The 14,900-nt window shown below is 37.5% G+C and overlaps 1 protein-coding gene across 1 annotated transcript in view; it reads left to right on the forward strand.

The window, feature by feature from the left end:
• NRK (Nik related kinase) overlaps positions 1-14,900 on the forward strand; it is a 2,110,367-nt gene that overhangs the window by 1,973,211 nt on the left and 122,256 nt on the right. The window contains exon 26 of the mRNA XM_044057244.1: positions 10,674-10,808. Coding sequence (XP_043913179.1) covers positions 10,674-10,808 — 135 coding nt within the window. The remainder of the gene's footprint in view (positions 1-10,673; positions 10,809-14,900) is intronic.

The raw sequence follows: 14,900 nt of genomic DNA on the forward strand, positions 1-14,900 counted from the left end.
AGAATGTGTTTTAATGAGTGTTAGAATGGTGCTTTTAACAAGTGCCTTTTTCTTTGCTATCTCTGTCAAATTATAACCAGAAGGACAGAAAACACAGGAGAAGAGCAAATTTCGAAAATCGCTCTACTCCTTTAAACTTTTATATACCAACTTTGAGATCACCACACCTCAGAGAAAAAGCAATATTCAGAGAAATGGCATCTCACACTTCATATATGCAAATCCAATCTTTTGGCCATTCAGTCTTTATATTTCAGGGCTCCCTCAAGCGGGTCCCGACATTTCAAATGGTTACCAGAAAGTTCAGTTTGAATAGCAGTGGTCATAGATTCAGCTTTGCGAATATGTTATGGTAGCATGAATGGAATATGTTATATAATGGCAGTTTGATACTGAGTTATTGTATGAAGGCAGTATCTGTCATTAGTATGACTGTTGTTTGGGCTTCCATCATTTTAGTTCTTTTTCTCCTGAATATACATTTGTGTTATAATTGCTTCCATTCAATTATTTACATATATGTTACTTTTTGTTTTACCTGTTCTGTACAGTTTTCTGCACTTGTTTGTGATTTTTTTTACCCAATGTCTGTAAATGTTCAGTTGTGATCGGTGTACTACCTCGGTAAACAATTGTAAAATAAAATAAAATTAATTTAGAAACTATTACCTCCTATTCATTGCCATAGTTTAGCTAGTAGAGCTGGTTAAGCGATTTATCTTTTTTTTGGTTAGTGGAATTGAAGTTTTTTGGTTAAATATGATGTGGAAGATGTATGATGTCACAAATGGGAGGTGATAAAGAGCTATAAATTTAACTGTAGATGGATGGGGTGGTTGGGTATTATGGGGAGGAAGAAAGAGACACAGATAGTCACTACTTGCTCAGAACACCCATATCTCACCTGGCAGAGCTGGGAATTTATTTTTCCATGATAAGCAAAATAAAATATTATAAACTGAACTGTGCTTTATTACTGTTGCACAGTAAATCACATGCTGTGGAAAGTGAATGTATTATTAACAAACTCTCTGATCTTCAAGCCCTTCCATAATTTAATATACTTCTGCCTATGTTATGTTGTGGTAGTAAATGGACAATATTAAGAAGACTGCGGCTTTACCTTTTCTTGGCAATATTTGGAAAAAAATATACGTTCAGAACTCTGTAATACAGAACCCCCAGTCTTATAGTTTATTACTCCAGCTCATATATTCTTCATTCCAGAAACAGTAAAAACATGCCAGTGTATTTAGTTACTAAATAGTCACTATGTCAGTGACTCACAGTACAGGCCAGTGGTTCCCTGCATGTGCATTTTTATGTACAGTCGTGGGCATGTGCAATAAATATTTTCATATAACTCTGCTTATTCATATCACTGAAATCACATGACTGTAGGGAGTACCACAATAAAATACTGTTTAGAAAGGGTATTCATTTTCTTTTTTTAAGAAACACCATTGCAGAATTATAAAGTACCACACCAGGGGTGTACATAAATGATATTTTATCCACATAGGCACATCTTTCTGTAGTATATTGTATGGGTATAAAAGGGAGGGCTTACTAAACACAACTGAGTGCTTGTATCCCAGGTTCATTAGACACAAAACATCTGAACATTAAACTTGGGAGCATACCTCTCAACCTGGAATCATCAAATATCTGGACAAAGGCCTATGAAAAATACGTACAATTGGCCAAAGATCATAACATAAACAAACATATGTTTAATATAAAATTTGTGTGCATAGTTATGTAACCCTACCTACTGCAGTGGGATTGTGAGATGCCAACTTTAAATGCAAATTGAAGAACAAACAAAATATTAAACACAAAATGTAAACAGATTAGAGGTAAGCATTTGTACGGTGATCTTTCTGGTTCATTTACTACTTTTACTCAGTACTTCATTTTTTTCTAACCATGTTATAAGTAGCTTTATTTTCTCGTACTATTTATTTTAGATGTTTGAATGCATACTCGAGTATGTCATTCTCTTGAAGATATGCAAGGGCTGCTAGTATTTGTTTTAGTTTTGTTGAACCGCCATATTTTTTAGCTAATCCTCTTTGCAAGTTTCCCATACTATTTGACCTAGATGTGAAAGGAATATTTCTGGCAGTACATTAAAGCATTTGTTTTTAATGGTATCTATGGCTGCATTCTTAAACTTGTTAATTGTGTCGACATGGCTCACCTCTGTTTCCAAAGTGTCAGTCATTTCCTAGGTTCAGAGTTTTATCTTAAGCCAGCCATAGTTCTTTAATAAAGATTATGAATTGATATCAGACTTTAATACTGCAGACTGTAAGAACAAGTTGGACAGTCACATTCACATTTCTCATTGTAAATTGAGCATTTGCCACACAAGCTGGATGGGTAGGTGTCAGGTGCATTAAAATGCAGATCCATCCAGCTGTCCAACTGAGAAAAGAAAAAGTTATGTCCCATTCTGCTATATCAAGTGGAGAATTTAGTCCTGGGTTTCCCCAGATAGGACAGTACCTAATTATGCACCGTCCAAAATGCAGATGAAGATATACTAAGCTAATTTTCTAACGTATAACAACATAACAGCACTTTCCTCAGTGTGATATATTGGCAATTGAATTCACTTTAAATAAAAAAAAAAAAAAAAAAGATTCTCTAGCAAAACTCTCTTTCACAAGTAAAAAAGGTGTTCTTGTAACACTTATTTTATTTATTTTATTTGCAGTTGTTTAACCAGGATAGTCCATTGGGCCAGAAGAACCCGTTTTCAATGGAGTCCTGGGGAGAAAAGTTTCAAATACAGATTACATAAATATTAGGATACACACATAGATTGCATGAGGATTAGTGAGGTTAACATTATACAATTTCTGATAATTAGACAGAACAAGAGTGTTACAATCAAAGGTAATAATGGCATCATTTTTTTTTTTTTTTTTTTTTTTTTTGATTGAGGAGAGGTAGTTCGATGCAGTAGGATAAGAAGTTGCTAGATATTTGTAAGGAGTTATATACTGGAATCAAGCGTGAATTTGCTACCTGGGGTTTGAGAGAAGGAAGAGAAAAAGTAAAGAGTAGGTTATGAGGGATGGGAGCAGGAGCATTCCCATGTGGAGGTTAGATGAGAGTGGAGTGATTTTTTTAAAGGATGGGAGGCAAGTAATGGTACGAGTGGAGGGGGGAAGGGAGTTCCATATACGTGCTAATGAGAAGGGCAGGAGGTTTTGTCCTGGAGTGCGGAGGGGTCTGTAAACTTCTATAAGGTTTTGATTGTTTGATCTTGGACATCTTTGAGTGTGGTGCATTTTAAAGGTAGTAGAGAGTACGGGACAGAGGGATGGCTGGAAGATGAGTTTATGAGCATAGGTGAGCTGAGTGTAAGAGAGGTAGTTGGGTAGCTCTAGCCAGTTGAGTTTGTGGAGAGGTTCACAGTGATGGGTTGATGCTTTGTTGCTAGTGGCGAATCTGGCTATTTTATTGTAACAAGAGGATAGTTTGGCTTTGAGAGATGATTGTAGGTTTGTTAGAAGAGGTGCTCCATAGAGAAGGGAGGGTAAGAGAAATGTAGTAGAGAGAGTCAGCTTAGTAGTTGAGGTGAGAAACCGATTGTGTTGGTAGAGCATGCCAAGTTTTTGGTGTTTTTTTTTTTTATGTTTAGTAGTAGATGGGAGGTGAATTTAAGCTCGTCATCTGTTTGGACTCCTAGTAGTTTGGTTTTGGATACCAGCTGAAGAGGTATATTATTTTGGCTGGTGATGGAGAATAAATTACGATCAAAGTTGTTAGTTTTAGAGGGGGTAAATATAAGTTTAGTTTTTGCAGCATTGAGTGCTAGATGGTTGTCTTCCATCCACATTTCCGTGGTGGAGAAGGCATCTGAGTGAGCTTTGAAAGAGTTGGGATGAAAGAGGCAGCACAGATGATTGTGGAATCGTCAGCATATTGAATAATGTTAGCAAGAGGGACAGAGTGGGAAAAGTCATTAATGAAAATGTTAAAGAGGAGGGGGCCCAATATAGAACCTTGTGGGACACCTGTTGGGGTGTTAAGGAAGGAGGAGGTGACTTTTTGCCATTTGACAGTTTGTTGCCTATTAGATAGATAGCTGGTAAACCAGCTGAGGGAAGAGGGTGAGAGGTTTAGGTTAAATAGCTTAGTAAGAAGTAGGTTATGAGAGATAGTGTCAAAGGCCTTAGAGAGATTGAGAAGGATGGAAGAAACAGTGAAGCCAGAATCTCTAGCTTTGTTCACAGTTTCGATGAAGGATAGAAGGGCAGTCATAGTGCTATGATATGGTCTGAATCCGTGTTGGGTAGGGGTTAATAGATTGTTGTCTAAGAGATGGGGAAGGAGTTGAAGGTGGATGCATTTCTCTAGGACTTTAGAAATGGGAGAGAGGATGGCGATGGGACGGAAGTTGGCAATATTAGTATTGTTTCCTCCTTTATGCAGAGGAAGGATGTAAGCTTTTCCAGATTTGAGGAACCAGACTTTCTTGGATAGAGCGGTTGATTAGGATGCTGATAGGGAGGGCAATAGTTTTAACAGCTATGCTGAGGTAGTATGAGGGAATGTTATCAGGGGCATTGGTGCATGGTTTTAATTTCTGCAGGAGTTTTTTTATAGTAGAAGTAGGAATAGGTTTAATTGAAAATGGTGGGGGTTGAGAGGGTGGGGAGTGAGAGAAACATGTTGGAGGGGGAGGTGGTTTGGGAGAAGTGGAGGAAGGAGGTGGATTTTTATTTGAAAAAGAAGAGGTTAGTTTGGAAATGGTCTATGAAGAAAGAATTGAATTGGGTAGCAAGATCTGTGTCTTGTACATTTGGGGAAGGGTTTGGATTTTCTGTAGTACCAGGTTTTAAGAGGGTAGTTATACCTTTCCAGAACTTTTGTGGGTTGGATTTATGGTTGTTTTGAAGTTGGATGAAGTAGTTTCGACGATCCGATGAGATGAGTTTTTAACTGAGTTCCGGATAGTTTTATATTCATTGAGGTTAGATGTAGATTTGTTTTCTGGTATTGTGTCCAGGCTTTATCTCTAAGTCGCATGGTGGCTAAAGTGTTTTTTGTTAACCAGGGGGTGGCTTTCCTTTTTATTAGTTTGGTTATTAAGGGAGCATGATTATTTAGAATGATTAGGAAGGAAGTATTAAAGTGAGTTATTGCATTTTCTAGTGGTAAGAGTTTTTAAGGGGTACCAGTTAAGTGATTTAAGGGTGTCAGAGAAAGCTTCTGGGTTAAAGTTTTTATGGCATCGGGTAGTTATGTAATTATGAGTGACATGTAATGGAGAAGGAAGACGTCTAGCAAAGATGGGAAGATGGCAGCTGAGGGAGTCAGGGAGTGTTCCACTGTCGGGATAGTTGTGGGGGTGGGAGACTAGAATCCAGTCTAAGATGTTGCCGCTTAAGAAGTCTTTGGATGGCCTAGTTACTGAGTTGATGAGTTGAGAGTAGTTGTATAGGTTGATGTTGAGGGGGTGAGTAGGAGACTGAATGGAGGACCAATTAATATTGGTGTCTCCCATGATTATAGTTTTGTTGCAGATATTAGTTGACAGCCAAGAGAGGATCTCTTCGAGTATTGGGATGTTGTCTCCAAGGGGAATGTAGAGAGAGGATATGTATATAAATTTGTGTTTGTTTAGCTGGAGATGAACTAGTATTAATTCTGCATTAGCGAACTTGGGAATGGCTTTATTATAGGGTGTTAAGCATAGGGAGGATGAGTAGATTAGAGCTACTCCACCACGCTTTTTGTGGATTCTGTCTGCTCTGATGATAGAGTAATTAGGTGGTACTATCTCTGCATCTTTTATATGTGTTTTTAGCCAGATTTCAGAAATGGCTAGGATGTCTGGTTTATTATGGAGTAGCCAGGCATGTAGATTTGGAATTTTGTTAACTACGCTTTGTGCATTAAGAGATGCAAGTAGGATGGATTTAGATATTGAGGAGGAGGGGTTTGGGCCTGGGTTAGGTTGTATATCGCCAGATAAAAGTATGGAAGTTAGAAGTTGAGTTAAGTAGTAAAGGTATTTGAATTGTTTTGTTTGAGAGGAGTAAGTTGAAAGATTAGTGGGTGATATGGGGGGTAGAGTGGGTGTTGAGGTTTTATAAGGAGGGATTAGTTTGTATTGAAAAAATAGGCTGTTGTTGAGGGGATATAGTTCAGGAGAGATTTGGTTATGAAAGTTGGATTGTAGTGTTTGGAGAGGATAAGTTGTGTGTAAGTGAGGAGAGTGGGTGATATTAGGTTGGGTAAGATAGTAAATGTAGGTAAGGTTCAGAAGGAGAAATAGTTGAATGAAGAGGGATGAGTACTTTTCAAACACAGTGGGGTTTTGATAAGCAATGTAGTGGGCTTGAGTAAGGAGGCGGGAGATATGTGATGTGGGTGTGTAGTGTAAGTGGGTTAGGATTGGAAGGGGCAGGGGTGGGGTTTAGTAGTTTGAGAGGAAGTAGCATTGGCTAAGTGGGTATAAAGCTAGATGTAGTGGGGTGGGTGGGAATTGGGGGCAGGGTAGGGGAGCGGAGTGAGCCCGCAGGGCGAACGGAGTGGGGAAGAACAAAAGAAGAAAGATGAGCCGGAGTGGGGAAGAACAAAAGAAGAAAGATGAGCAGCAAAAAAGTATCAGCCACTGCTGAAGATATAGAGAGGTAAGCAAGTAACCTAGTGGTGAGAAAGAAGGCAGGCGGCAAGGTGAGCAGATCACCTACAGCTTTCACTGTGAAAAGTATCTAGGACAGAGGTGACTAGGGGGGAGAGAGTATTATTCGTGTGGTCTGCGGTAGGCTGCTGAATCACTTACAGGTAAGGGTAGACAAAAGTAAATGGGCTACAGAGTTCGTAGTACAGAGACAGTAGAAGCTTAAGGCTACCTACATTCAACAAGTTACTTTAGGGCAGTCTTCACAGCAGTTCATCTGCTCAATGTAGCTGGCAAGCTCCAGGGAGTTTTCAGAGGTGATGCAGGAGAAGTTCTGATTTTGGTTTGATGAGGGGAGGGAGCTTCTGAAGTGAGCTTCTGGTGTGAGGAACTGTAAAATGAGAGCAGAGACAGTCTAGGTTAGGTTCGATAAGTGGTGACAAATTGCAGGTGAAGAGAGGAAGGAGTAAGGGGGAATATTCAATAGGGGATGAATAGGAGATATACAGTTAGTAGATAAATACAGAGCCCAAGGGATAGACGTAGGAGTAAATAATGTAGGTAGATAAAGAGCTCAAAGAAGAGGAGCTATAGAAGAAGGGGAAATGTAGAAGAGAGTGATAAGTGAAGAGAGGTAGATGGCAGCAAAGGTACAGCTTTTAGAAAGAGCAAGTTAGGTAAGATGAGATGCAGGATTAAGAGCTCAATCACTTTACAAATTCCAACTTTACCACGGTACCCCAGCCTGATAAAAGGGTGGGGGGATTAACTATGATAGCTAAATAACAATTAGAAAAATATAACAGGCAGTAAATAGCACAATAAAGCAAGTACAGACAGATAATACAGCTAGCAAATGTAAGTAAATGGCAATGCAGAGCACATCCTATTTTTTTCTTTTTAAAAAATAAAGCATAACATGTACAGCGATAATTGGAACATTATGTTCTGCCAGGGATTATATAAACAGTAGTACTAGCAAAGGTGTGACCAAGCATTATCTAATACACTGCCTAGAAGTATAAAGTCTAAGCACTACCTAGATGTGTCATAAATGGGTATCTGTAGAAGGCTGTGTCAATTCTCCATCTACTAGGCAGACAGAGTACTTAATCAAACAGTTACAGGCATATAAAGTATTATACAAAGGCAATTATGGTAATGCACAGCACTTGAAACATTGCACTCCCAGCCTGCTAGGCAGAAAAGACACTTAATTAATAGTTATAGGCAGATTAAGCATATATATATATATATATATATATATATATATATATATATATATATACAAAGAAACAATAGAGGCAAAGTACAGTTCATAAAGCATAAAACATCGCATAACAGGGGAAACGGAACTAGACCCTTATAGTCTGTTCTTTAAACATAAAACATGGTATAGACAGGGAAAAATAACTAGACCCTTATATCGTGCCAAAGGCTGTCTAAGCAAGGAAAATGCCAATGCAGGGCCAATGTGCTACCTAAGGGTACTATAAAGAAAGTTAAATGGGTACTATAAAGTAAGTTAAAAGTATGCTGTGTCTTTACACACTGCAAAGTTATTGTATCAGTATGTGCATGTCGACATGTTAGAAGGAGAAATAAAGGAAGCCGTCTACTAACTATCTGTAGACTGCGTACATTCGGCTGGCGCTGATAATCTCTTTCAGGGAATAAAGGTTAGGCTACAGGCCAGATGGGCGAAGTGCGAGCAGGAGCTAATTCTCTCAGCATGTGAAAAGGGTTGCACGCATGTTAACAGACACATTATGATGGCGTTCGTTCTTGCTTTGAATTGTTAGCTCAGAACGCTAAGAAAGAAGCATCAAAGGGGGTTCTGCACATGTAACTCTTGCTTAGAATAGTTAGCGCAGAATGCTAAAAAAGAAGCCTCAAAGGGCTCTACACATGTGCGTGTGTTGAGATGCGCTATGGTGGTGCTTACTCAAGCTCAGAACAGTTAGTTAAAGAACGCCAAGGCAGAAGCCTCAATGGGGACTCGCATAAAGTAGAAGGTGATTAACACTAAGGGAAAGCCATGAAGGTAGCTTACAGTAGGTTACTAGTTGGAGCTATGCTAGTAATTGGGGCAAGCGTTGTACAAGACAACAAGGTAGCCGCCGATTGTTGAAAAAGCAATAGCAGAGGAATATCAGAAACACAGTGGGGCTCAACACATACATGCGTGTATAGACACACTTTGGATGTGATTACTCGAGCTCGGAATTGTTAGCTAAAGAACGCCAAGGCAGAAGCCTCAATGGGGGCTCGCAAAAAGTAGAAAGCAGTTTACTCTGTGGAGAAACCATGAAGGTAGCATACAGTTGGTTACTAGTAGATGCTGGCGTTATGCAGTCCACTAGGGAAGATTGACTTAACTTCACTGAAACACTACCATTACTTTAAGTCGTACAGGTCAACAGCTGATGAGACATAACTATGTTTATTCTTCTAAGTCAGTAACACATGAATAACTACATTAGTGGCAGAATCAGATTTGTTTCAACTGGCAAAATGATTGTAAATCTCCATGCTGTCAAACAAAAGGATTTAAAACCTATTAGCACATTATAGAATAAAGAGCACAGGCACAGCAGTACACGATTACTAGGCCAGTGTTGGCCCCAGTAAAATATGTGCACTACATTTATTTTCTCACACTGAGAATGCATTGCCCATACTAATAGTGACACCAAACATACAGCTAGAAATAATAAACGTCATCACGAGTGACATCTTATACACAACATTAATTCAGGATAATCATGCCACATAACAGAATGCAATGCACCTTTTACTGTAAAGATATACATAGCAGCAGCTAGCTTAGTACTACTTTCGTCACACTGAGACACAGACAGTGCAACAAATGCAAAGTCAGTAGATTGTTTGCGATACGCATAATAACGCATGTTTATTCTTTTACTTACCTGGAGCAGAGGTCGAGAAAATAAATCTTCATTCCTGACCTTGGAATGAAATGCATTATTCCATCGTGTAGTGCGGACTTGGGTAGCCGGGCGCTTCTTAACTAACATTTTTTTTTACTTAACTAAATTAACTTAAATGAAATTGTGCACAGCGCACACACAGTACAGAACCAGTCTGGAGTCCACTCACTCATTGCAGCTGCTGCTAAATATACAGACAGAAACGGTCCAAGAGTCTCCCAATGAGTCCAACAGCAAGCAGTCCTGGTGATGCGTAATGACATCACCCATTATTTAAATTTAAAAAAAATGGAAAAAATCAGAATTGAAGGGGGCCACTCAGGATTTCATGTTACCCCCATTATTTTACCCGCAAAACTGGTAAATACTGAGGAATTCAATACAGTTCAGAGGTATGCTTAGGAGACTTCTGTTGCAGGTTCCATTAGGTGTTAGGATTCTATGTCAGACGCCTAACATATAGGATGAATTTGTTATGCTACTAAGTCACAGTAAATTACTCTATTATGGTTCCTTGGGTCTAACCAAGGTTATGCCCATATTTATTTCTAACCACTTCTGAATTCCTAAAAACATATTGGAGGCCAGTTGGCCTTTCCTTTTGTTGACAGACATTGGTACCCTCTTTATGGTGGTCTGATAACAATTACCTCACTCAGTGTTTCCAGTTCAGTCCAAGTCTTAAATTGTACCAGTATCCCTATCATTCTGTCACTTCTGCACAGACGGTCTTGTGGTATGTGAAATGTTAACCCAAATCCTATATATTCACTCATGTTACTGAAACTTTAATATTTGTCAACAACTGGTTTTACTGTACATCATTACTATATTGTAACAGATGTGAAAACTTAATGTTATGATTTTTTTAAGACTGTAGATGTTATTGCTTAACATGATATTGACACACTATACTAATTATGATACTATTTATCAATATTATGGCAGTATCACATGTTTAGAATGGTTTCAACAATATTCAATATTGCTAAAAATAATGGATGTGTGTAATGAATAAGAATATGCTCTCTTAGCTTTGGGTGTGTTGTGAGTGCATTTTTTTTAATTTTATTTAGGCAAGAAAAACAAATTAAGGGTTTATTATCTGTCCTGGTTACGAAATAAAATTCTACGTAATGATCCAGAAGTAGAGAAACGACAAGGCTGGGTTTCGGTTGGAGATATTGAAGGATGCGTGCACTACAAAGTTGGTGAGTTTCACTCATTCAAGATGTAATGATGAGCAAACATAAATATGCTATATGGTATTTCAGTGGACCTAGTATCAACAATAGTGTGTGTTAAATAACTGGGTGAAAATCGAGTTTTTAATGTTACACTTAATGAACATTAAGTCAGTGCAGTTATGTAACTACAAAGTAATGGTGGTTTGATTTTAAACCTGTTGGATGCTGTAGGAAGATTACAGTTTTAGCTTTTACATTAGTTATGGTAAGCTTTATCCTTCCTGAGTGTTCTGAGTAAGCCAACTTCTCTATTCCTCAGAATGTACTTGATTGAATGGGAAATGTTGCAACAAACTATGAATGTAGGAGTGAGTTGTACCCATCTGTCCACCTCATGTTAAATATATTTTTTTCCATCTTCTACCTTTTTGTGACTCCCCATATTACTCATCTCCACATACATGTAATTTTTAGATATGTATGTATGAGTGTCTCATCAAACGTTGAATGCTCACAATAGTGAAAGATGAAAGAACAGTAATTTCGGATCTAATCTAAAATGATTGAGAACAACAAAAATTAAAAGTAATTTTTTTATTGGGGGGGGGGGCAAGTCTCCCCTGCAATTATATATACCCACTAGGAGATCTCATAACAATGGGTAAGGGCAAATTCTCATACCTTGCTGCACCACTGTCACATACTAAAGGCTGCAGGCAACAACTCAATTGAAAAAGAATCACAAATATGTAAAGATTCATGGTTATTTTACAACATATGAATGGTATTCAATTTGGCCATAATGACATCTTGGTAACAATAGATGTATGTGATCTTTATACAGTAATTCCACAGACCATAGGTTTAGAATGAGTTAATGAGATGCTTATCCATCATAAAGTTGGGCACGAGACAACTAACCTTATTATGGAACTATTAGAAGTGGTGTTGAGCAATATTTTTTTTACTTTCAACAAGAAGTATTTCCTGCAGAAAAAAGGCATCGCCATGGGGGTCACCTTGTGGGGGAGCCTATGCAAACATGGTGATGGCTTATTGGTCAATGGATTTAATATTAAATTCCGTGTTTAAGACATGCTTAAAGTCGTACCATAGATTTCAGGATGACATCAGTATTATATGGACAGGGGCACAGGAGTTATTTAATGAATTTCTTGTATATATAAATGGCACTACTAAGTTTTTGAGGTTCACTTGGGATATCAATGCTGAATATATGAATTATTTGGATGTTCACCTAGAAAAAGACAGGGTTAATGAGATGTACACAGCTGTCATCCATAGGAAAGCAACCTATTCCAGTTGTTTCTTACATTATAGTAGTTCACATCTGGAGCACCAAAAAAGATCTGTTGTCAAAAGGACAGCTTGTTAGGGTGGCCCGGATGGTAATGAAATATGATAAATTTTTGGATGAATGTCTTAATCTGTGTACCATGTTTCTTAATAGGGAATATCCTAGTAAATTTGTAGATGCATTGATTCAGGAAGTAACCAGTAAAAGATTAAATGGTCATTTTAAACCTATCTTGGATCAATCCAAGATCACCCATGACGTCATCAGTCCAATTTATAGTGATGTCTGTTGTGCAGTATGAGTAAAATTGTAGAACACATAATAAGTCTGACTTTACCAAATCCCTAGTTATTACGTTTACTCAAGATCATAAGTTAATCAAAGATGTATTTGTAAAAAATTGGTCTATTTTAACAGAAGACCCCCTATATAAGGAACCACATGAATGAGAAGCCAAAAATTGTGTACCTGAAAGGCAAGAGTTTTAAGAATATTTTTAAACAAGCCACCTATATGCCTGCCCAATTGAATTTAGGTATGACAAGGTGTGGGGCATGTCATTGCTGCCATAAAGTAAACAATGGTGACAATTTTTATCTAAGAAATATAAGATGTTCTTTGAAAGGCAAATACAACTGCAATATTAAGGCAGTTGTGTATTTAGCTGTGTGCAACTCATGTCCAGTATTTTATACTGGAAAAATTGAGCGAAGCCTTGCCCAAAGAATATATGAACATGAGTATGCTATAACGAAACATAATCCAAATAATGCTTTAGCAACGCAGTTTTGTGAATGTAATAGTCACCATTTTTCTTATATGGCCATTGACCATGTGAGTGTTGAAGAAAAACAACCATGGGGAGCGCAGTTAGAGCTAAAAGAATTAAAATGGCAAATCAGAGTACAGGCAGATAATTGGCCTGGAATCAATGAACTGTTACACCAGTTTTAAAACTGAAGGCCCTGCAAAGAAAGAAAATTAATTAATTAAGGTGCAGTTCCTTATGAAGTTGTCTTATTTTTCTAATGTATGTACTTTCTATGCATTGTCTATGTAATTTCATGATTTTTACATGATTTCTTACATGACTGTGTTACATGAATTTATAATGTATTTATATGACATTTATAATGATATTTTAACTTTCCATTTATACTCATATTTATTATTTGATATATTTATAACACTTTTAGGGATGTATGAGTAAATCCAACATATTTTACTATTTTTAATATATATTTTTAACAATACTTAATACATCTACTTAATATTTATTAGGTTATTACATATGCATGTCAATCATACTGAAGGTCCAATGAAAAATGAAGTGGCAGTACAAAAGGATGTGATGTAACAATTTTTAAAATGTCTGAAGTTTAACATGGTTTTAAATGAAAGCGAAGCGCTAACACAGTGATTTATTTTTGTTAATAAAGTGTCTTTTGGAACTCTCGGATTCATGGTCTTTAGCTGTGGAGACTAAGCTAGATTTGCCCTTCTTATTTTATTTACTTTGTGCTTGTTTTTCGTTAGTTCACAGACTCAAGAAAAGATGCTGCACATCATAATTACAAGGCAACCAGCTTCACAAATGGCTGCTGCTGCCAAAAGTAGTCCGCATTTAACCCAGAAAAGCTGCATTTTTATCTTAAGGAAATTGTTGGAGTGATACATTTATTTATTTATTTGTCTTTGTTTACCAGAAAGGTCTGACTGGGCAATACCCATTTATAGTGTAAGCCTGGGGAGAAAAGCTCCATTTGTTTACCTTGCATTATTATTAATTCCAGTTAAACACAGAGCAGTTACATTTCTATTTACATTTATACACATACAGTAGTTACATTTATACATTCTAAGATTTTAGAGGTAGAAGTTAGAGAAAACCCATGTGCAACTTAGTGGATTGCACAGGCAGCAGTTATGTATAAAATTTGTTTTGTCATTTCAGTGAGAGGTTAAAAGTATTCTGTTTAAGGAGAGTATCGTACGGTGAGAACAAAGCAACCATCTTGACTCCTCACTGAGATGAACAGACTGCAGCCTAATCTGTTTATGCCCTGAATATCTGTTGATATAATTGTTAGGCTATAAGGTTGCTCAGTTTATTGTATTTGTTTGCTATTTAATTTAAATTTGTTAAGTGGAGTTGAGTGTTGAATTCAATCCACTGTTTTCAAACTCATCATGGGGAAGAAAAAATGCAGAGATAAACAGAACATCATCTGTCCGAGTACTTTCTCAAGCAGTATTAATAGGTATAGTAACAACATTTCTTCTCAGTGTGTATGCATGTTAACTTTGTTTTTGTGATTGTTGATACTTATAATGTATAAGCAAAGCCATCATAATAATGAACTCATACAGACCTCACAAGAGGTGATGGTTGCAGACACCAATGGTTCATTCACGAAAACAGATTGTAACTGCAGCCCTGGTTACAGAGGTGAAAATGAATACTTCCTCCCTGGGGTGGGGAGCCGTTACGAAAAGAGAATGTCCAAGCTCAATATTCAGGTAAGGATTTTGTTAATCGCATAAACTATGCAGCTGAGAGCAGTTCTTCTTGTGTTGCAGGAACCTCAGAATCACCTTCCACAAGGTATATCTATACAAACAGAAAACATGACTGTAACTTGGTACATCAGCAAGCAGGGAGGAACCAGATCCTATCCCCATGTGTCAGGAAGCAATAAGTGTTTGGCAGTAGAAATTGGCCTTGCACTGTCTTCGTATTGCAACTCGCACATCCCTGGACTTCTGATTTACCTTGCAGACAAGCTCATCAAGTCCCT

The sequence above is a fragment of the Protopterus annectens genome, chromosome 15.part0, assembly GCF_019279795.1.
Source record: "Protopterus annectens isolate FY-2018-M chromosome 15.part0, PAN1.0, whole genome shotgun sequence".
NCBI lineage: Eukaryota > Metazoa > Chordata > Ceratodontiformes > Protopteridae > Protopterus > Protopterus annectens.